Source organism: Lynx canadensis, chromosome B2 (assembly GCF_007474595.2).
Source record: "Lynx canadensis isolate LIC74 chromosome B2, mLynCan4.pri.v2, whole genome shotgun sequence".
Lineage (NCBI taxonomy): Eukaryota > Metazoa > Chordata > Mammalia > Carnivora > Felidae > Lynx > Lynx canadensis.
The window spans coordinates 117,429,524-117,453,080 of NC_044307.1; the positions used below are offsets into that span (position 1 = coordinate 117,429,524).

Here is a 23,557-nt window from a genome sequence, read left to right on the forward strand (position 1 = left end):
GCTCACAAAGAAGGTGCTATAATTAAAACACAACTCAATGTTATTTGTTTACTTTAAGGAGATAAGCATGTATTATTTGTTAAAAACACTTACTAAGCCCCTACTAATTTCAAGAAATGTGCCAAACAAATGTCGATTAGATCAAACACTGGTCCTTATGGTGTGATCCTTGGAACAGCAACATCAGCATCAACTAGAAACTTGTTAAAAATACAAATTCTTGAGGTCTGCCCCAAATCTGTCAACTCAGAAACTGGGAGTGGCACCCAGCCACCTGTGTTTTAAAAATGCCTCCAGTGATTCAGATGTAGCCTTAGGTTTGAGAACCATTGAAGTAAAGAATAAAACACCATCTCTGATGATTTCAGGTGACTTGTGTTTAGTGGGAAGTACACACAAGTAAGTCACTTCATGCACTGCAGTAACATCATGAAACTAAACAAAGAGAGGGCATCTAAATCACCCCCTGGGTTAAGGAGGACTTCATAGAGGACATGATATGTGTGCTGAGTCCTGCATGATAAGCACAAGTGAGTCGAAGCAGAAAAGGAAGAATATTCCAGAAATAGGGAAAACCACAAGCAAAGACATGGAGAGGAAAAAGAAAATATAAAACATTTGGGAGAAAATTCAGCGGTTTGATAGGATTAGTTAGAATGACGACTTCACGGGGACAAACAGGGGATGGAAAGCCAGAGAAGACAGACGAGGTCCAGAACTTGAGTAATAAAAGACCAAGTACATTATGATCAAGTTAAGGAATTTGGGGTTTATCCTGGAAACTATCAGAAGCCACTGTAACATTGGAGTCATGGATTAAAGTTACATTTGGGGAAATTTGTGAGTGGTTCATATAAACTGGAGAGTTCATTGGGTATTAGGAAATCATGTAGTATAAGGCTTGGAAAATAGGCAGTAGTGATCTACAATGCCTGTCAGGCACCTACCTCAGCAAGGTGCTTTTGGTAACAGAGGTGTTTGAGACTGAATAGGAATGATTCCTGGCCTCGTAGAACTTAACATGCAGGCAGCTTCACAGTATATAATTCTGAGATTAATATAGGCTAGGAATATCAGCAAAAGAGTCACACGCACAAAAAATGATGGCATCCTAGCTGAGACTGAGAAATGATGGGGTCACGTGAGCCCCAACACAGAGCTCTGGAAGTGCACGGTGGTGTTGGGAAATGTCAGAACAGTGAAGCTCACTGCCAAGCTACAGAAGTGTGTAGTAGAAGATAGCTCTGGAAATGGCATTTGGAGCTAGATCAGAGGGGCTCTGAATGCAAATTTCTGGAGCACGGGATCAGAGGGCACTTGCAGCGATGGAGAGAAGGCGGAGAGGACCGTGTGCCTGGGTCGCATCAAGAATGTGAGCAATTCAGTTACGCGAGGGAACATGTATTGAACAGTCTGTCCCTAAATCGACCATTAGGAAACTGCAAAAGGAAGGATTGCAAAGAAAGTAGTTAGTTGCTAGACAGAGAGGACGATAGCTTTTGCAGGCTCTTAAGCCTTCCACCTCACCCAAAAAGGTTTTAAATTTACAGAGCTCTGGAATGAATTAAGATCTAATTAGAAGTTAAAAGTAGAGATGCAATCAACTTTGATGCATATAGACTGTTTTTATGGAATTTATATTATAGAGAGGGCGATAATCCCTAAGCCAATAAACAAGTATGTAATATAGACACAAAGTCTGGAGCATGGACTAGTATACATAATAAGTGATATGTTCAGCGATATCGCACCTGTAGTCAATATGTTGTGCTTCCTCAGTTGTACGTAGTTCAACAGGCTGTTCATTTCTACTACTCCCTGTATTGTACATGCATCTTATGAGGGCGTGGCATCACCGATTTGCACTAAGTAACAGTGCTTTTCGCAACTCTCAGAAGGGGCAATCGAGATGGTTCAATCTATACAAAAAAATACCATTATCTATGATTCTATGGTTTGTGGCCACCCTGTAGAATATAATGCAGACAAATGAGTGCTAAGAGGAGGACCAAAATGAAGTAATTATAATAGTTAACGATTACATTGTGTCTGCTGTGTGCCAGGCAGTGTTGTAAGTCAGTTCCTCTCAAATTTTACTGTGTAGATCACCTGGAGTTCTTGTTAAAGTACAGTTTCTGAGTTGGTAGTTCTTGAAAAGGCGATGAGATTATCTATTTCTAATACCTTTTCAGGTGATGCTGATGCTGCTGGTTAATGGCCCACATTTTGAGAAGCAAGGGACTAAGCCTTTTACCTGGGGCTACATAAATCACTCGCCCCTGTTTTTCATAGCTTGTGAGTGGGCAGAGCTAGGATCCCGACCCAGGCAGGCTATTCCCTGAATCTGGTTTGTAATTGCTGTGGTATGTAGATAATAATTGGGATGAAGATGGCGGCTGTTTTAGATAGGTGATCAGAGAAGTGACCAGAAACAGCGTGGGGGAGGAAACAGGGCAAAGAACTGAGCGAGAGCACATCACGGAGGGAACTACAGCAGCAGAGAATTGGAACAAGACATAGGGACTGGCAGTGGAGTTACGTGGTTGGTGAAGAGAAGGGGGGAGAAAGGTATGAAATCAGTGCTATCCCAGTGCAAATAAGGCAAATGATTTCTATAATAGGAGTGACAGTCCTTTCATAGCTCAAGACCTAGGCTTCTTCATCAGGTAGACCAGGTTCACACTTAACTGCACAGGTAGTGTGACCTTGAGTAAATCACTTGTTCAAGTTCCTATTCTTCTAAAAGGTGATAAACACAGGACCTGTAGAGTTAGTGTAGAATTTACTGAGAAAATCCTATAAACTACCTAGCACATATTGAGACATAAATGAATATAAAACTAGCATTATTATCTATATAACAACATAAATGGCAGAGGTTTAAAATTGATGCAGTTAAATGCACAAGTGTTTGGGAGAATGAGTGAGATGTATAAAGAAAAACATATACACAAATGTTTGCTCCAAATAGAAAAATAACAATAGGTCTCTCTCGTCAATTTTATCCTTCTAGGCTAGGAATCAGTTTCATGTAGTTTTAAGACAAGCTATCAGTATCAAGGAAAAATGAGAGCTTGCTCTCTTTTCATGGAACAGCCCATTAAGTTTATTCTTCCATGTGTTCATTTCTCTTTTTTTGAAAAGCACTTTCCCTAAGTCCCCTTAAAAATCTCACTTCTTCCAATTTTTACAGAACTCCCATAGAATAAATCTGCTTATGTCTATGCTCACAGAATACTCCTTTGGCCCTGCATTCTGGAATGTAACGTCTAGTTCCAATGTAATTCAGGGTACTACCACATGTTCAGTAATACATATTCAGCACTTGCACTTACACAAGTTTAAAATGGGTATTGATCTTGCTTTAAAAATAGTTTCTAGGGACGGCGCCTGGGTGGCTCAGTCGGTTAAGCCCCTGACTTTGGCTCAGGTCATGATCTCACGGTTCTGAGCTCGAGCCCCACATGGGGCTCTGTGCTGACAGCTCAGAGCGTGGAGCCTGCTTCAGATTCTGTGTGTGTGTCTCTCTCTGCCCCTCCCCCACTCATACTCTGTCTCTGTCTCTCTGTCTCTCTCTTAAGAATAAACATTGAGGTGCCTGGGTGGCTCAGTCAATTAAGTGTCTGACTTCGGCTTGGGTCATGATCTCACAACTTGTGAGTTCGAGCCCCACATCAGGCTCTGTGCTGACAGCTCGGAGCCTGGAGCCTGCTTCAGATTCTGTGTCTCCCTCTCTCTCTCTGCCCCTCCCCTGCTCACATTCTGTCTCTCTCTCAAAAAATAAATAAACATTGAAAAAAAGTTTTTTTAAATAAATATTAAAAACAAGTTAATAGTTTTTAGGGGCACCTGAGTAGCTCAGTTGGTTGACTGTCCAACTCTTGATTTTGGCACAGGTCAGGATCCGAGGGTTGTGGGATCAGCATGAAGCCTGCTTAAGATTCTCTCTCTCTTTCTCTCTCTCTGCCCCTTTCCCCCACTCATGCTCTCTCTCTCTCTTTCTCTCCCTCTAAAATAAAAAATAATCAAAAATTTTAAAATGTAGTCTTTAATTCCTCAGCTAACATCACATAACTTTTCTTCTCTTGGGTGACTTTCTCACACTGAGAGGAAGAAAGTACTTATATAGGGATTTAAATAAAATATCTCTCAAAGGACTGGCCAGGTAGTTTGTCGCATTCCCATCTGTTCTCATTGTCAACACGACGTGCCTTGTTCACAAAGCCTATGTTCAGGCAGCTCGAGGAAGTCAAGAAAGAATACAGGGTCAGATAGGGTTTCCTCCGAAGGGCATTTTGATGTTTTGTTCCTACTGTGCTACAGAAAAAGAAGGAAGCTATCGAAAATGGCAAACAACAAACTGAGAACACTTTAAAAGAAGGCAATGACATACTCAGTGAAGCCAACCGTCTTGCAGATGAAATCAACTCTGTCATAGATGTGAGTACTTGATAAAACCCAAAGGGAAAAGAAAATAATAATGATACAGGCTTTCATAAATAGGACACAATCAAAAAATCTCAGTAACATAAGCAAATCCTAATTTTTTTTCTTGTGGGTATCAAATTGTTTTTGGACTATTCCATTATGCTTGTGCCTAGCTCTTGGCAACAGTTAAAACTTCACACTGTTCTCCCAACAGACATGAGAGGGTACTCATAAACACTCACGCAAACCTGTATTTTTTCCCACAGTGATGAAGGGTATTTCTTATTCCTAGGATAGCCCTTCAAATCTGCTTCAATATTTATATAATGTTAGTTGAAAGAGAAATGTAAACTATTAGCAGACTTTTAATATCCTAATGCAGTAGACACTGTGGTATATGGGAATAGAAACACAGATGATCTAAAAGATCCTAATGACGACCACTTATGCATTTATACCTACAAAGTAGCATTTTCTTAGAAAAATATAGTTAGGTTCTTCTTGGTGTAAATTGGCTTCATATATTTCCTAATCCCTCTCATTAAATAACAGCTTTTATTCTGTCCTTTCTTTTGGCTGTGTTAGTAAAATTGAAATTTCTTTTTAAAAAGTAAGTGTGTGGAATTGTATCTCCTAGAGAAATTAGTAACCGATTGGAGGCTTGTAGTCACATACTTAAAATGCCCTCTCTTCTCTACACATCAGTACGTTGAAGATATTCAAACTAAGTTGCCACCCATGTCTGAGGAGCTGAAAGATAAAATAGATGACCTCTCCCAGGAAATACAGGACAGAAACCTTGCTGAGAAGGTGTCCCAGGCTGAGAGCCATGCAGCTCAGTTGAATGACTCATCTGCTGTCCTTGATGGGTATGTCATTTGTTGTCGCAAATGCCTTTGTATCTTGACGCTTGTCCAAAAGTTGTGACTCGCAGAAATGGTAGAGAATCTCTTTGAAATCTTGATTTCTCTAATTATGAGCATACGAGCTACTCGGTCTTTCTGTGGAAAAGCCTAATTAGGAGGGTCTGGGCAAAGTTCCACTGAAGCAGCTTCAAAAGTCTGAGTTAAAAGTGGATTCAAATATGGCTTGGTAGGGAGTGAACATAGCCCTAGGCTATGCTAAGAAAAAATATTTTTTATTCTTTATTAGAGAGCACAGTGGTTGCCTTATTAGCATTTTAAATAATAATATGTAAATACACATTCCATTTCAAATTCTAGTTTTATATTTTTAATTAAATCAAAACTATTGTTAAAAGACTGGCTTTTGAAAATGTGGCCCCATACATAGTCTTTAAGTCTTTTTTTTTTTTTTTTTTTTTTTTTTTTTTTTTTTTTTTTTTTTTTTTTTTTTCTGTTTCAAACTCCAGGGAGACACTGCATAGTTCCCTTGTGTAATAGGCTAGGACTCTTATTTGGGTCAGAGGAGGGAGGGGCAAGTGACAAGGTGTGTTTGACCTATAAATAGCCTTCTACGTGTAAGTGGTATGTTCCCCTACAATTTTGGAGTCATCATAATAAATATAGGTCCTATAACCCCCAAGAAGAATTTTCTCGAATAAATCTGTTATTTAATATAACATGTGTAAGGTTCTATTCCAATACTTAATATGCATGACACAAAGGAAAATATCCATGTTTGAAGACCCTGGACACAATTCACACTCAATTCATTTTACAGTAAACTATTACCAATTTTGCATGGAGGGTAGTGAATGGAGCAGTAAGTTAGAGGTCCACAGATGCAAGCTCCAAGTTTTTAATTAGTGATGTGTCGGTCATGTAACCTGACACAAGCTATCTAACCTTCATTTATATCCATCTGGGAAGTACACCTATCCTAAAGAGATTTTGTGAAATTCATTCCAGTAATATGGTACAAGCGCTCTGAAACGTATAGCATGCCTTACAAATGATGTTAAGGATCATCTCACTGCTCACAGTTTGCAAGGTGCATGAGGTTGCAGAAATGTTTGAGTGGGTATTAAAAAATATGTTGGTAGTATTTCATAGCTGAATTATTTAGGAATATGAATTTAAATTGACAACTACAATATAATACAATAAGCAGATATTTCATGATGACTTGGAAATATAATTGTCCTGGCTGGGATCATTTAAGCCATATTTGTTATTAAGTAGAATGGTCTTCATTTGGGTACCAACTGCTCTGATGTTCTTTTTTGGGGGTAATCCCAACAGAATCCTTGACGAAGCTAAAAACATCTCCTTCAATGCCACTGCAGCCTTCAATGCTTACAGCAATATTAAGGACTCTATTGATGAAGCTGAGAAAATTGCCCAAGAAGCCAAAGATCTTGCACATGAAGCTACAAAACTGGTAAGAACCAAATAGTGCTTCGTACTAAGAATGTGGGTCAATCTGTTTGAGTAAGTACCTAGACTAAATTTCTCAAATTGAAATGAGCTCTGGAAAATCCTAGTAAGTTAGAATATTTATTTTGAATTATTTTCAAAGGCTCCTTTTAAATCATATCCAAAATAAACATCCAGTGTGCTGTAATCATAATAGAATTCTTTTCTCAGTCTCTCACTACTTCCCACTACTGATAAGGACCTTGAAATTATTGCAGATGCCAAGCGGCTTTGTGCCACCAACTCACAGAAGAAAAACAGTCAAACATAAGACTCTGGACAGGGAAATGTATTACTATTATTCCAAATATCATCAGTAAGAAAGTGCCCAGAAAATTAACACCGCTGCTTACGGCTACCCACAAATTTGGTATATGTGAAGTTTGACTATAAAGTGTCCATTTTGCAAAACACATGAGATCATATGCTTCTAAACTCCTTATACTGTTTTTAGCACAATGGAAACCTTTGCTTTCAAAGCAACCTTTGACTGCTGTCATTATTCAAAATAAATTTGGAATTAATATTTCAGAATTTGGGGGTTCCAATTATAGCACGTTATCTTGTGTATTTTCAATACTGACAAATCTTCATTCTTTATACATCAACATTTTTTAAATAAGTTATGTGATACACCTTCATAACATTATTGTAGGTTATTGAAGGTTAGAAAACACTTCATAGGAAGCACATGGTGAGTTAAAATGTTCTGAATTAAATGTTCTGAATCCCTTTGGTCTTCACATCAGCATTTTGAGAAAAAAAAAAGCTTGATTGGACATTTGACTGTGAATGAAATACACATAAATATTTAGTGTTAGAGAAACAGATCAATATTTGTTGTGATTTAATATTGGGCACAAAGGTATCTAGGATCTCAGGGATATTAAATGCATTTACTACACTCTTAGAATGTTTATTTAGTGATGGTAGTGAAAACACCATATTCCATCAACAATTGCTACTGTTTCTGTTCCTCTGGAATAAGCTCTAATACCATATGTTCTGAGTATTTCTTATTCAAAATTGTGATACGACTATTGCAGAAACTTCCCTATGGCTAGTTATCCTTTCAAAATGAATCTGTTTTTTTTTTTTAATCTAAACTATTTATCCATCTTCTCATAATCTTCTATTTTAAAGACCCAAATTTCCAAGGTCACCATTTTCATTTGGCCTATGCTTTATCGCAGGACCATTTTAAGCATCTAACACAGTACCTGGCAAATAGTAGGCACTCAGGAATGAATGAATGAATGTCATTCTAACTAATATCTTTCAAGTCTATTTACATTCATTTGTACCAATAAAAGTCTCACTATTGTCATTACTTCATCTTTATAAACTTCTAACTATTATTTTATTAAAGAGCTGTTTTATTTCACCCAATTTTAATACTATCACCTTATGTCTAGAAGACTGATATTTTTATGCAGACACAAAATATTCACTTTCCTCAATACTGATGCTTATGCGTGATAATCTAGCCAGCCTCAAACACAGAGCTGGGATGAGTTGTAATGCTTTACAACATGTCTTCTTGTTATCATCATTCTTTCTCTCCTTCCATATCCCACATAAAAATAATTAAATGTCTAAAAAAGTACAAAATAAATGCTAGGGGCACCTGGGTGGCTAAGTTGGTTAAGCGTCCAACCTCAGCTCAGATCATGATCTCACAGTTCATGGGTTCAAAAAGCACATTGGGCTTTGTGCTGACAGCCCGGAGCCTGCAGCCTGCTTTGGATTCTGTGTCTCCCTCTCTCTCTGCCCCTTCCCCACTTGTGCTTTGTCTGTCTGTCTGTCTCTCTCTCTCTCTGTCTCTGTCTCAAAAATAAATAAACATTAAAAATTTTTTAAATAAATAAATTCTAAAGAGAATAATTTATTAAATGGTTCTTAGCAAACTCAAAGAAGACAGATTTGTCCCAGAAAGTTTATTGGACTAAACAGAAAGTTTGATTCATGAACAGAATAAATGAAGCTTTCATTTTAATGTCATGATAACATAGTTGTATTTTACTAGAAATTAAACATATTTGCCAATCATTACATTGCACAATTACGTAGATAGGACTAGAATGACAGAAATGTAAGAGTCGGTATTATCGCTGGAGTGATAGATACATACAGAAGAGTGTGATTGTTTGTTATTTATGTATGAAAGAATTCAAGAGTAACAAATCAGAAGAGTCCTTTACACATTTGAGTCCAGCCCTAAAAAGAAGGAAAAATGTTCTCAATGAATCAGAAAGGAAGGACAAAGAAACAAAGCAGGAATTTATATGAGGAGAAAAATGGCCTGTTAGACAAGCAATAAAACAACCAATTACGACTGTGAAGAGATGGACATGAGATAATATGAGAAGAAAAAAGCCATAAGAACAGAAACAAATGAATGGTAGAAAAAACGACAAAGCATAACTGACAGCATTTTTAAAGTAACTTCGCTTTTTTAAAAACTACTTAAAGCTACCTATTTATAAATACACACATTGTCATTGGAAGGAAAATATGAGAGGAATGTTGATCACTTAACTAAATAATAAGCAGGTGGAGTTTGTATACATTTAAAGATGATAGTGGAATATCCCTAAGCAATGATTAACAGCTACTTGTCTTGTATATATCATTTATTTAAATATTGAAATGCAGTATTTGGGGAAAGTAGACATTATGAAAAAATAGGTATGATTTTTCTGCTAGTGTTGGGTGGGAAAAATACTATAAAGCATTTGTTTTCCTACACATAATCTCCAAGATAACATTTCATGTAGTACCTCTCATTGGTGGGTGCAAGGAAAGAAGGGAAATATGTCATAGGTCAGAAAAGAGAATATGATGATCCAATTATTTTGTTCTAATCTTAATTGCTGTGGTGCTATAAAAAGTCCTCAGATGCTAAAAGAACAGAGAATCAAACTTTTTAAAAAACTTTCCAGATGATAGATGAACTTAAAACCTATGTTATAAACCAAATCAGGTTTTAGAAGTAGGTGAACAAATAGATTTCACAGAATCCTGGATCCTTGGAATGACCACCAGAGAGGCAACAGGCATGGTTTCAGTGGCCCTGAAATAGGAGGCCCTCTGCCCTTTCCACTGGAAAGGTCATAGATGCTATGCATTTGTATCTGGTGCATTCCAATAACAACAAAAACAATTGAAAAGAAGGGTCATGTAGAATAAATTCCATAGTTCTGGTTCTTACACATCTTACATAGTTCTGGTTCCTCACATCTGTGTGAGGAATCATCACACAGCAATAATCGTACAGTCTCACCTATTCTGAAATGTCATCTTCCTTCCTTTCCCGTCTCACTCCCTTGGTCTAAGTCAGTGCAGTGTGCTGTGTCATATATACTCCCATGTAGGCAGTCATCACCTTCCATTGGTATCTTGCATTTAAAAAAATGAATCACTCTTTCATTTCCTCTGGCAACAGAAAGCTTCCTCTCTTCAGTCCCCTCTTGTCCACCCTGCAGTCATTGTCTGAAGCTTCCTCTTTCTCTCTGCCTGTGTCTGTCTCTCTCATACCCACATACCAACAATATTCATTAATACCCTCTAGCCCAGGATCCCCTTTCTCAATTAGTCTCAGCATTCAGTCTGAGCTTCACTAGAATGAACATTAGGAATAGAAGATTTTATACTGGGCTTCAACCCCAGTATACTGTGTGTTTTTTTATTCTCCAAGTTCAAGTTCTGTTTCTTGCTAAAATTACACATCATTCAAGGGAGTCATAATTCTAAAAATATTTAGCATGGTCTTTTCCAGGCATTTCTGGAAAAAAATAGTATAAAATACAGAAGAAAATAAAAGCAGTTTGTAAGTCATGCATTTTTCCCCCACAGAGACAAGGATAGTGAAATACTAAAGAACAGTGCTGTATAATCAAGATATAGGCTTTAGATAAACTACAGAGATGAGGGGAATGTCTAATATATATTTTAGGAGTGCCTGGGTGGCTCAGTCGGTTCAGCATTGACTCCTGAGCTCAGCTCAGGTCATGATCCCACTATTTGTGAGACTGAGCTCAGTGTCAGGCTCTGCACTGATAGCGGGGAGTATTTTTGGATTTCTCTCTCTCCCTTTGCCTCTCCCTCACTCTTGCATGTGTGAGCTCTCTTTCTCTGTCTCTGTTGCTCTCTCAAAAATAAATAAATAAAATAAATTAAATGCATCTATTTTATAGCAAGAAATATACCTAAAAATTAATTAAGTTTAAAGTTTTAACCTTGATTCTAATAAATACGTAAACTGATAAACTGCTGTTGCAAGTGACTTTCCAGTGTTTGTTCGTTAACATGTGGAAAATAGATACCCATAGAAACCTCAAAAGGAGCTTTCTCTTGTTTTAGGGTCAAGAGTCTAAGGAATAAATGAAATTTTTGTAAATTTTCTCTTATGTGGCAGGTCAGTAGGGAGAAAAACGCTGATAGAAATTAAGGACACTAGAAAGGAAAGCCAAAGATTTCTGACAACATGCAGCCTGAGTTAATTCAGATCCATCCTGATGTTAGAAATTCATAGAAATGCTAAATAAATTATAACTCCCCAAATTTAATACATACTTCACTTTAGAAAGAAGCAGCAAAAGGAAATCTAGGGGCACCTGGGTGGCTCAGTCAGTTAAGCATCTGACTTTGGCTCAGGTTATGATCTCATGGTTCGTGAGTTCGAGCCCCACGTTGGGCTCTGTGCTGACAGTTTGGAGACTGGAGTCTGTTTCAGATTCTGTCTCTGTCTCTCTACCCCTCCCCTACTCTCTCTCTCTGTCTCTCTCTCAAATATAAAAAATACAACATAAAAAAAATTTTTAATCTAAAAATACAGAGAGAGGTTAAAAAAGAATGGCACACTCTAGAGCTGACACCTTGGTAGCTCAATGAATTTGGAACATAAATATAGTTCCTAATGTCTAGAGGCTGGGATTTTAAAGACCAGGCAGGGAGAGATGACATCCCAGCCGTCACCTTGAACCTACAAGAGGAGAAGTCTCTGACTGAAAGTACGTAAAAACGCGAGACTCTGGAACAATTGTCTTCATCAGTGAACACTCATGCCTTCCAGTTCAAGAACATTCCGAGAAGCCTTGTTTCTTTTTATGCCCTCATTGTGAAAAATGTCTCTCATAAAATGCTAAAATCACAAGCCTATGGATTGAAGTCCAAATTTATACCATTCATATGGTAGAAGACTTTCCAAGCTGAGACATTAATGGAGGGGGTACTAGTCCTGGCTATTGAAACCTCTAGAGCATCTAGGAAGATGCAGAAAACTAGTCTTTAGGTACAATATAAATAATCAAGTAGGAGTGAAGATAGGTAGGTAAAGTCCTTAACACGACCCTGAGATTATCGAAAAATCTAAAAGTGAATATAAAATGAAAGCATTTAAATTATTAAAATGTTAAAAGAATGAATTGAAAAGATTGATGGAAGAGGAACTAAAGAGTATGGAAATTTGTAAAAGAGACAGATAAAATTTCTAAAACTGAAAAATATAGTAATTAAAATTAAAAATTGAATGGGAGGACCAAACAACATATTAGTAGCAGATGAAAAGAGAATTAGTTAATTGAAAGAGTTGAAAACATTTCCCAGAATGCGACCAACATGGTAAAATATAAAAGGCACTTAAGAGACAGAGAATGCACATTGTGAAAATGTAAGTCTGTGAGGAGTTCCAGAAGTTGAAAAGAGTGAGAATGAGGAGGAGTAATGGTCAAGAGATACTGAAAATTCTCCAGTATTGGTGAAAGATAGGAGTTCACAAATTAAGGAAAACAGTCATGATAAAATAAGTCCACACATGGAAATATCTGTGTTAAACTTATAGAAACCAAATAGAAAAAGAAAACAAAATCTTAAAATAATCTAGAGAGCAAATGCAGATTATCTCCAAAGGAATAAGATTTGTCAGCATATATCCCATTGAAGTCACGATAGCAATCAAAAAAGAAAGGACTAATATCCTCATGGTGCTGATATAATATGCTGGTCAACTCAAAATCCTATACCCTGCTAAACCTCATTTAGAGGGGAGGACAACATAATGGCATCTTCAGAGAAAAACTGAGGGTTTACCAATCATAGACCTTCACCGAGCTGCTATAAAACACACTTCAAAAGGAATGCCAATAAAATCAAGGAAATTGGGGATTAAAGAGAAAAGTGAACAGAAAAAGTAAATGTACACAATCTAAGCATTATGAAAATCATAATGATGATAATTACTAAATGTATGGAATGTTTTTAAAAAGCACTAACGAAACATGAGAATAATAAATGAAATGGGGCAGATGGTCAGGGTTTTAGAAGTTTTTTTAAAGTCCTTAAAATTTTGGGGAGGACAGTAAAAAATTGGTTAGATTTAATCTTTTTTTTAAAGTTATGTATTAACATTGAGGAACTTATAGAAGAATAAAAATAGTAGTAGTAATCAGAGTTCTCCAGAGAAACAGAAGCAGGAGAGAATGTAGATAGCTGGATGGATGGATGGAAACATGGATGGATGGATGGATGGATGGAAGGACGGAAGGAAGGAAGGAAGAAAGAAAGAAAGAAGAAAGAAGAAAGAGAAGGAAAGAAAGAAAGAAAGAGAAAGAAAAAAGAAAAAGAAACGAATAAAAAAGGAAAAGAAAGAAAGAAATTTGTCTTAAGGAGAGGGACTGTCAAGTCTGAATTCTTCAAGACAAGCCAGCAGGATGGGAACTCAGAGAAGAGTGATGTAGTCTCAAGTCCAGAGATAGTCTGGAGGCAGAATTCTTATTTTTGAGGGATGCCAGTCTTTTCTTTTAAGACAATTAACTGATTAGATGAGGTTTACCTACCCTTTTATAGAGAGTATTCTGCCTTACTCAAAGTCTACTGATTTAAATGTTAATTACATCTAAGAGAGACTTTCACAGCAAGGTGTAGACTGACCAAAAACTGGATACCGTAGCCTAGCCAAATTGACACATAAATTTAACCATAACAAACAGCTATACTTTCCAAATAAATGAAGAGAAAAAAAATGTGGAGAGCGAAATTTTCAATCAATTCTATAAAAGGCAAAAAAAAAAAAAAAAAAGAAAAGAAAACAAGCAAAAATAAATGGTAAATATAAAGCATAAAATGTGATAGAATTAAATCAAGATACATATAGGCCAGGGTAATTATTACTAACTACCTCAAAAAATAACCCCTGAAAATTCAGTTGGTTACATCGCAATCTAAATTGATTTCTCATATCATACTCAATGTGTTTCAGAACACCCTACTCCATCTTGTAGCCACACCATACTACATAGCCTCCAAGGTTGTCCTGGCAGGGAGAGAGACAAAAGAGACATGCCTACTCTTCCCTCCCTTGGCCTGGACGATATCTGCTCTATTGATCAGGAATAGTCACATGCCTCAATCGAACTATAAGAGAGGCTAGGAAAAATGGGCACATAGAATTTTTGATGAGCATTAAATGTCTCAGTTTCAAGTTATCTTCATAATAAATATAGGTTAAAATTACTAGTTTTATGACAATATTATATTGGATTCAAAGCGTTTAACAAACACAGCCATCTGTATATGACATACACAAAATAACATTAACTCTTAGGGTACGGAAGAATGAAAAAGAAGGAATGCAAAAAATATACACCAGGGTAACTCTAATCATAAAGCTGGTGTACTAATATTAATAAACAATCAAAATAGGCTTTACATTTTAAAAAAGTTATGAGAGATAAAGAAAAACCTCTCAATATAAGAATCAAGTTAGCGGGAAGAATAAAAATTTTTGAACCCAAAGAGTAAGAATGAATAAAGGCAAAAGTCAGAATGAGGAAATCAACATATCCACAATAATAGTGGGAAGTTTTACCATTCTCTCTTAAAACTTCATAGGTCAAGCAAGGAAATGTAAGGATGAAGGAGATTTGAAAAGTACAATAAACAAGCTTGATTTAGTGGTCTTATAGAACTCTACATCAATTAGATAATTAATTCTATATGCCCCGTTATATAAAGCATGCATGAACCTTAAAAAAAAAAAGACCATGAACTAGATCACAAAACATAGTGTATAGGCAAATCCTTTTTTTTTTAATTTTTTAATGTGTTTATTTAGTTTTGAAGGAGAGAGAGAGACAGAGGGTGAGTGGGGGAGGGGCAGAGAAAGACGGAGAACAGAATCTGAAACAGGCTCCAGGCTCCGAGCTGTCCGCACAGAGCCCGAGCGGGGCTCAAACTCACGAACTGCGAGATCATGACCTGAGCCGAAGTCGGACGCTTAACCGACTGAGCCACCCAGGTGCCCCAAGCAAAGCCTACCGAGCCAGCAGCCCTAGATTGTATTCTCTGATCATGGTGCAATAAATTAAGAAATATGCAGAAAGATTGCTCCCCAAAAATGTTTTAAAGAAAAAACCACACTTCAAAGTAATTCATGGGTCAAAGAAAAATGGAGTTTGAAATTACAACTATGAAATATTTAATAGCTAAATGGAAATAAAACTTCTACACATCAAAATTTGTGAAGTACAAATAAAGTGTCACTAAAGTGGCAAGTGAAGTTTGAAATGCAGATACTAGGAAAAAACAAGAACTGAAACGAATTATCTAAAGTTTCTGTTCAAGAAATTAAAAATAATATATAAAGGAATAAAAGAAAAGCAGAAATTAGTGACCTAGAAAAAATATTAGGATTGACAAAATGGAAAGCTGATTCTTGCAATAAACAGGCCAAAACAAGAATAATTAAGCAGAACTGACACCTATAGACAGGATTAGGAATGAAGACGGGGAAATGTCTCTAGAGATAGTATAGATTTAATAAATATGGATGTACTTGAGTACATGAGCAACATTATTCAAATAAATTTGAGTGTTTGCTGAAGTGGACAATAAATCTAAATTTACTAAAAGAAATAGTAAACCTGAGTAGAAATCTAGTCATTAAATGAGTTGAGTCAGTAATTAATAGTCTACCTATAACAAATGATAATGTCTACCAAAATTTCAAGGACTCAATATCCAAAACATTTTAAAGACTAGAAAAACAATGACAGAGTCCCTGGCTTATTTTATGAGGCTGGTATGGTCTTGATGGCAGAACATTGTACAAGACAGTATTAAAAGAAAAACCAGGGGCACCTGGATGGCTCAGTCAGTTAAGCATCTGACTTTTGCTCAGGTCATGATCTAGTGTTCATGATTTGGGGCCCGGTGTCGAGATCTGTGCTGACAGCTCAGAGCCTGGAGCCTGCTTTGGATTCTGTGTCTCCCTTTATCTCTGCCCCTCATCTGCTCATTCATCTTCTCTCTCTCTCTCTCTCTCCTCTCTCTCTCTCTCTCTTCAAATAAAAATATTTTAAAAGTTTTTATAAGGAAAGAAAAACTATAGGTCAATCATAAATAGAGATGTAAAACTTAAAATATTATCAAACCAAATCCAAATATATATATATTTAGAGATCTAGACAAATACAATAAAAAGTTAATAGTAGTCAAATATGGTTGATGGGAGTACAGGTATCTATATTAATTTCTGTTCTTATCAATATACTTAAATTATAAGTGTTTTAACTGAAATGAAAGTAAGAGGAATTGAAAATCAGGTTCTGAGGAATATCTGCCCTGAAAAATATAAGGAAAGTGGTTCTTAAGTCTCCTGAAAATGAAGCAGCCGTCCCCATCCTTCACACCAATAGAGGCCCTAAATTTCTTTCTTTTAAAATTCATGATGCTGCATATTTTATTTGCTTTAAATTGAAAAGAGAAGCAGGTAATTTCAAGCAACAGTCCCCTGACCTAACTTTTCTCACCTTTAAACTCACACCCCCAGGTACAATCATTGCTAAATCTTCCAACCATTTCTTCTCCTTAAATATCTCTTGATAATATTATGATCATGCTATCAGGTGACTCATCACTTTAGGTTATGATCTGTTTACTTACTGCCGTGATAAATGGCCTGAAGTTCACTTAGATTGTATCACATCACATCTCCTTCCCCCATATCTCCCAATGTGCGTACCTTACTGTGTCTAGATCCTTTAGTGTTTTCTTTTTAAACTTAAACTTTTTAAACTTAGAGCTTTATTTCTTGTTCCATCAATGAGGACCCCCCACTCTGTAAAATACAGATCTTTGGCCCTCATCCTTTCTTTAGTTCTGTTTCTCCCTGTCCTCCTTCTAACTTCTACCGTTTTAACTTCCATATCGTCCTGCTAATAACATTTATATTTGTCTATAACTAAACTTTGATTAATTAGAAGCATTTCCTTAAAAGACCCCCTCAGATTGGTGGGCACTTGGGTAGCTCAGTCATTTAAGCATCTGACTCTTGATTCGGCTCCGGTATCTCATGTTTCCTGGATCGAACCCTGCTGTCAGTGCAGAGCCTGCTTGGGATCCTCTCCCCACTCTCTCTCTCTCCCTCCCTTGCTCAAGCTCCCTATCTCTCAAAATAAACAAACAAACAACCTTTAAAAAAACAAAGGGGCGCCTAGGTGGCTCAGTCAGTAAAATGTCTGACTTTGGCTCAGATCATAATCTCACAGTTGTGGTTTCGAGCCCCGCTTTGGGCTCTGTGCTGACAACTTGGAGTCCGGAACCTGCTTCAGATTCTGTATCTTCCTCTCTCTCTGCCCCTCCCTTGTTTGCACTCTGTCTCTCTCCCTCTAAAAACTACATAAACATTAAAAAAGGCCTTCTTGGATTGTTTTCAGTGGGGGAACCCTGGGGGCACTTGATGTCTGGTTGCTGTTTGCTCTGCGCAACCGTGAAGGGGTGAGGGGCACTCCACTCTGCAAAAGGACTTGCAGGGAATTATCTATTCCTATTCTCATGACTGATTCTCCTCCTTTACCCTCACCTGTTGTTTCTGAGGCCTGGCCTTCTTCAGATTCTGTGGGCCCCCAACCTGGCTTATACCCTCCTGAGCAAGGTGAGGGTACAGTAACTGTAGTGGATTGAGGGGGAGGAAGTATCTGAAGACCCCTGCTGATGTGGTTAGGGAAGCACATTGGCCCTGCTAAAGTGAAGATTCCTCTGCTGAAGTAACACACTTTCTCTTACCTTCTTTTCTTCATATCATCTTAATTCCTACCATCTTCCCTGCACAGTTACTCCATTTTATTTAGTCTCTTGGTACTGTTTCCTGAAAACAGTGTTTTTTTGCTCAAGATTCAGATTTTAAATTAGGGAATCCAGAGGAGTCTTTTGCTTTCTTCCTATATTTACTTCCTCATGGGAAAGGTATGTTCAAGGGTCCCCACTAACCCATGGAGTGGTTGGATGAGTCAGAAAAAGGTGTATCACTGGTGAGATGCACCGGGCACACGGTGTGGTGAGCAGTAAGGTGGCCAGTTTCAGTGCCCTTTGAGCCAAACCTTTGGGTCAGATATAGACTGCACAGCCCCAAGATCCCTGGGCTTTAGAAAATGCTGAGTCTCTCTGCTTGCTCCCTGCTGTGCACAGTGGGGGGGGGGGGGGGCATGCCCTTTCACTGTTTGGTGACTGTGGTGTTTTGTTTTCTTCCTACTTTTTCCAGAAGACGATATCCCCAGAATTAAAATGTAAGCTGATAATAGACCCCTAGTGGACAGAAACATGGATCACCACAATGGACCCCCTGAATATTTCACTCTTTCTCACACAGTGTGCCATGATTTTCATATAGGCAATGCCTGATGCACAAGAGCTGATCGCTAAATGTAGATAGCCCCCTCCCATCTCCAAACACTAATGCCAGAAATCTAGAATGGCCAGGGTGCTTCAGATTTCCACAGTTGACAAGATAGTTATATTGCTACAAGATATAGGAAAGTTGAAGAGGAAGGCAATTTGAAAGGAAAAATAAAATTACTTTCTTTCCCTATTTAGTTTGAGATAGTGTCTGAATATCTGTTTCAATGTAGATGTCATGTGGGATTTTCTTTTTAATGTGTCAGAATTAGGTTCTAGTGGTATACTGGAATTTCTAAATTTCATTGGAGAAAGTAGATAGCAAGACAGAATTTGGGGATTAGAAGATCTGCTTTCAAATTAAGTGCGTTGTGTAGTCTATTCTGATTCATCCCTTGACTTGACTCATATGGTAATATAGTCCTAGAGCCCAAATCTTTTTAACTGATTTCATATTTGATCTCCAACTGCGTGAGATCATTTCTTACTCTTCATTGGCCTAGTTATAATACTTACAAGAGGTGCTCATGAATTATTTATTAAGTGTGTGGTATTAAGCATGTCCACATTTAAATTTTTCACTTCAAATTTTTAAAAACTGTAACTATATATTTAATGTACTTAATGTGTAAATAGCATTATGAAAAACATCGCAAAGGGTAATCAGACATAATCAGAATTCTAACCAGTCCTCAAACCAACAATAATTATATGTTTTCATTTGTCCTGCTAATAAAAATAATACTTTTCAACTTTTTCCTAGTTCATTCTTTTCCTCTATTATGTTTTCTTTTCTTTCCTATTATTATTCTTTCCTTTAATATTAATATTCCTAATAATTTATTCTTATTTATTAGTTTTTGAGTCCTTATAATAGCAAGATTCTTTTGACATCATTGCTATTGGTCTATGAACCATAAAGTTAAACACTGTGAATCTTGCAATAGTGTGATTAAACATTAAGGCATTTCTAATGAGTGTTTGTTTAGAAGTATGGTCATATCTTCTCTTCAGTCTGTCCTATTTAGTATTTGCTTTGTATAATTGGATGAACCAAAATACATAAAGAATACTTGCAAGGTCATTTTTGAGTTTTTATTTCCTACATAAAGGACCATGCAAATATTAGCAGAGTACATATTGCATTCAAAGGCTCAATAAAATATGGTGTTAGTCAAGTTGTACATTTTAACTCACATAAAACTTGTATTTTATTCTGTCAACCACTGCTTTAGAAGTCAAACAGTAGTTTTGACTTCTTATTAATATCTATAATCATTGGAATTTAAATTTTATAGCAGTGTAATATTAATGAGAACATGGTATAAATCCATAATTGATATGACAATTAAATCTGCCAATAAAACTGGTGAGCATCTTTTTCCTCCATCAGCAATTCAGCAACTTATCTAAGAACTAAGTGATTCACACAATAGCAAACATGAAAAAGTCAGTGAGTGACTAAGCCACCTAGAAAAATTTGAATCTGTGTGTAAAAATAGTGTTCATTAAGCCACCCTGATTGTAGTGATTTTCTCTGTATGTGATATGTTCATTTGAGTCAATAATGTGAAAAAACTCTAGTGGAAACAAAGAAGCAAAGTGTGATTTTATGATCTAGCATTAAACATGTTTAAAAATTCAGGGTATGAATGCTAAAAACCAAAGGGTTTATGTCATCAGTCCGAAACATAGCAACTCTTTGGGGTGATGGTAAAATGCAACATAGGTGAGAACTAATTTCATTCAACGCAGCTGTACTCTCAGAACTATTTAGGATTTCAAAATATAAGTGTAATAGTCAAGAGGTGAAATTACCATGCTGGGTTTAACTTTACATTAATTGGACAAAAAAATCTTATGCCCTCTGAGAATGTTCTCCAACCCCACAGACACTGCTCCATTGCCTTGACTCAAAATCAAGATTCCCTGGGGGCGCCTGGGTGGCGCAGTCGGTTAAGCGTCCGACTTCAGCCAGGTCACGATCTCGCGGTCCGGGAGTTCGAGCCCCGCGTCAGGCTCTGGGCTGATGGCTCAGAGCCTGGAGCCTGTTTCCGATTCTGTGTCTCCCTCTCTCTCTGCCCCTCCCCCGTTCATGCTCTGTGTCTCTCTGTCCCAAAAATAAACAAACGTTGAAAAAAAAATTAAAAAAAAAAATCAATATTCCCTGTAGTTTGTGCTGATCCTGACTTCAACAGCTTGTGCAGTTCCTGCCTCACTGCAGCAAGCTAGTGCCACCCATAGGTGCTGGAGCAGTGGCCGTCATGCTGTAATTGGCGAAAACCTATTCTCACTTAGCTATGTGCTTTAAATCCTCTCTTGACTGTCCTTCTTGGTGTTCTCATCAAGCTGAAAGTTGATGGTCGCAAATTCTAAATGTGCACTGTGGAGGATTCCTGTTTCATCCAGGTCTCCTGTGTATGTTCACTTGCTTTCGGTCTTCCACAGAGATTCATCTAATCCCTCGTCCCATTTCAGGGCAGTGTGCAAGGCCAGGATCTACAGCCTTTCAACAGATTTCTGATTGAGGCCATCTCTCTGGGTTTTCATGCTCACTTTTTATTTACTATTTTGTTTTAATATCCTGTAGTATTTTTTAGAATATAGGTTATATTAAAACACTTTTAAAATCAGCACATAGTGATTTCCTTATTTTAAAATTGTCTATGATATTTTTAATTATTACAAAAGCAGTTCATATCTGTTATAGAAAAGTAGAAAATACATACAAGCAAGGGGGAGAAAATATAAAACTTTTATAATGTTGTTTATCTGTCTATACCTTTTCCTATGCAAGTAGCTTTTCTGGGAATGGGTGATTTTACATAACTGTTTTGTAGCTTAATGGATAATTATATTTATCTTTTTTTTCAATATATGAAATTTATTGTCACATTGGTTTCCATACAACACCCAGTGCTCATCCCAAAAGGTGCCCTCCTCAATACCCATCACCCACCCTCCCCTCCCTCCCACCCCCCATCAACCCTCAGTTTGTTCTCAGTTTTTAAGAGTCTCTTATGCTTTGGCTCTCTCCCACTCTAACCTCTTTTTTTTTTCTTCCCCTCCCCACCATGGGTTTCTGTTAAGTTTCTCAGGATCCACATAAGAGTGAAAACATATGGTATCTGTCTTTCTCTGTATGGCTTATTTCACTTAGCATCACACTCTCCAGTTCCATCCACGTTGCTACAAAGGGCCATATTTCGTTATTTCTCATTGCCATGTAGTACTCCATTGTGTATATAAACCACAATTTCTTTATCCATTCATCAGTTGATGGACATTTAGGCTCTTTCCATAATTTGGCTATTGTTGAGAGTGCTGCTATAAACATTGGGGTACAAGTGCCCCTATGCATCAGTACTCCTGTATGCCTTGGGTAAATTCCTAGCAGTGCTATTGCTGGGTCATAGGGTAGGTCTATTTTTAATTTTCTGAGGAACCTCCACACTGTTTTCCAGGGTGGCTGCACCAATTTGCATTCCCACCAACAGTGCAAGAGGGTTCCCATTTCTCCACATCCTCGCCAGCATCTATAGTCTCCTGATTTGTTCATTTTGGCCACTCTGACTGGCGTGAGGTGATATCTGAGTGTGGTTTTGATTTGTATTTCCCTGATGAGGAGCGACATTGAGCATCTTTTCATATGCCTGTTGGCCATCCGGATGTCTTCTTTAGAGAAGTGTCTATTCATGTTTTCTGCCCATTTCTTCACTGGGTTATTTGTTTTTCGGGTGTGGAGTTTGGTGAGCTCTTTATAGATTTTGGATACTAGCCCTTTGTCCGATATGTCATTTGCAAATATCTTTTCCCATTCCGTTGGTTGCCTTTTAGTTTTGTTGGTTGTTTCCTTTGCTGTGCAGAAGCTTTTTATCTTCATAAGGTCCCAGTAGTTCATTTTTGCTTTTAATTCCCTTGCCTTTGGGGATGTGTCGAGTAAGAGATTGCTACGGCTGAGGTCAGAGAGGTCTTTTCCTGCTTTCTCCTCTAGGGTTTTGATGGTTTCCTGTCTCACATTCAGGTCCTTTATCCATTTTGAGTTTATTTTTGTGAATGGTGTCAGAAAGTGGTCTAGTTTCAACCTTCTGCATGTTGCTGTCCAGTTCTCCCAGCACCATTTGTTAAAGAGGCTGTCTTTTTTCCATTGGATGTTCTTTCCTGCTTTGTCAAAGATGAGTTGGCCATAGGTTTGTGGGTCTAGTTCTGGGGTTTCTATTCTATTCCCTTGGTCTATGTGTCTGTTTTTGTGCCAATACCATGCTGTCTTGATGATTACAGCTTTTTAGTAGATGCTAAAGTCTGGGATTGTGATGCCTCTTGCTTTGGTCTTCTTCTTCAAAATTACTTTGGCTATTTGGGGCCTTTTGTGGTTCCATATGAATTTTAGAATTGCTTGTTCTAGTTTCGAGAAGAATGCTGGTGCAATTTTGATTGGGATTGCATTGAATGTGTAGATAGCTTTGGGTAGTATTGACATTTTGACAATATTTATTCTTCCTATCCATGAGCAGGGAATGTCTTTCCATTTCTTTATATCTTCTTCAATTACCTTCATAAACTTCCTATAGTTTTCAGCATACAGATCTTTTACATCTTTGGTTAGATTTATTCCTAGGTATTTTATGCTTCTTGGTGCAATTGTGAATGGGATCAGTTTCTTTATTTGTCTTTCTGTTGCTTTATTGTTAGTGTGTAAGAATGCAACTGATTTCTGTACATTGATTTTGTATCCTGCAACTTTGCTGAATTCATGTATCAGTTCTAGCAGACTTTTGGTGGAGTCTATCGGATTTTCCATATATAGTATCATGTCATCTGCAAAAAGTGAAAGCTTGACTTCATCTTTGCCAATTTTGATGCCTTTGATTTCCTTTTGTTGTCTGATTGCTGATGCTAGAACTTCCAACACTATGTTAAACAACAGCGGTGAAAGTGGGCATCCCTGTCGTGTTCCTGATCTCAGGGAAAAAGCTCTCAGTTTTTCCCCATTGAGGATGATGTTAGCTGTGGGCTTTTCATAAATGGCTTTTATGATGTTTAAGTATGTTCCTTCTATCCTGACTTTCTCAAGGTTT

General features: G+C 37.4%; 1 protein-coding gene across 1 annotated transcript in view; it reads left to right on the forward strand.

Annotated features, from left to right (window-relative positions):
* LAMA2 (laminin subunit alpha 2) overlaps positions 1-23,557 on the forward strand; it is a 615,841-nt gene that overhangs the window by 487,812 nt on the left and 104,472 nt on the right. Inside the window, 3 exon segments of the mRNA XM_030316311.1 lie at positions 4,324-4,440; positions 5,134-5,297; positions 6,633-6,771. Coding sequence (XP_030172171.1) covers positions 4,324-4,440; positions 5,134-5,297; positions 6,633-6,771 — 420 coding nt within the window.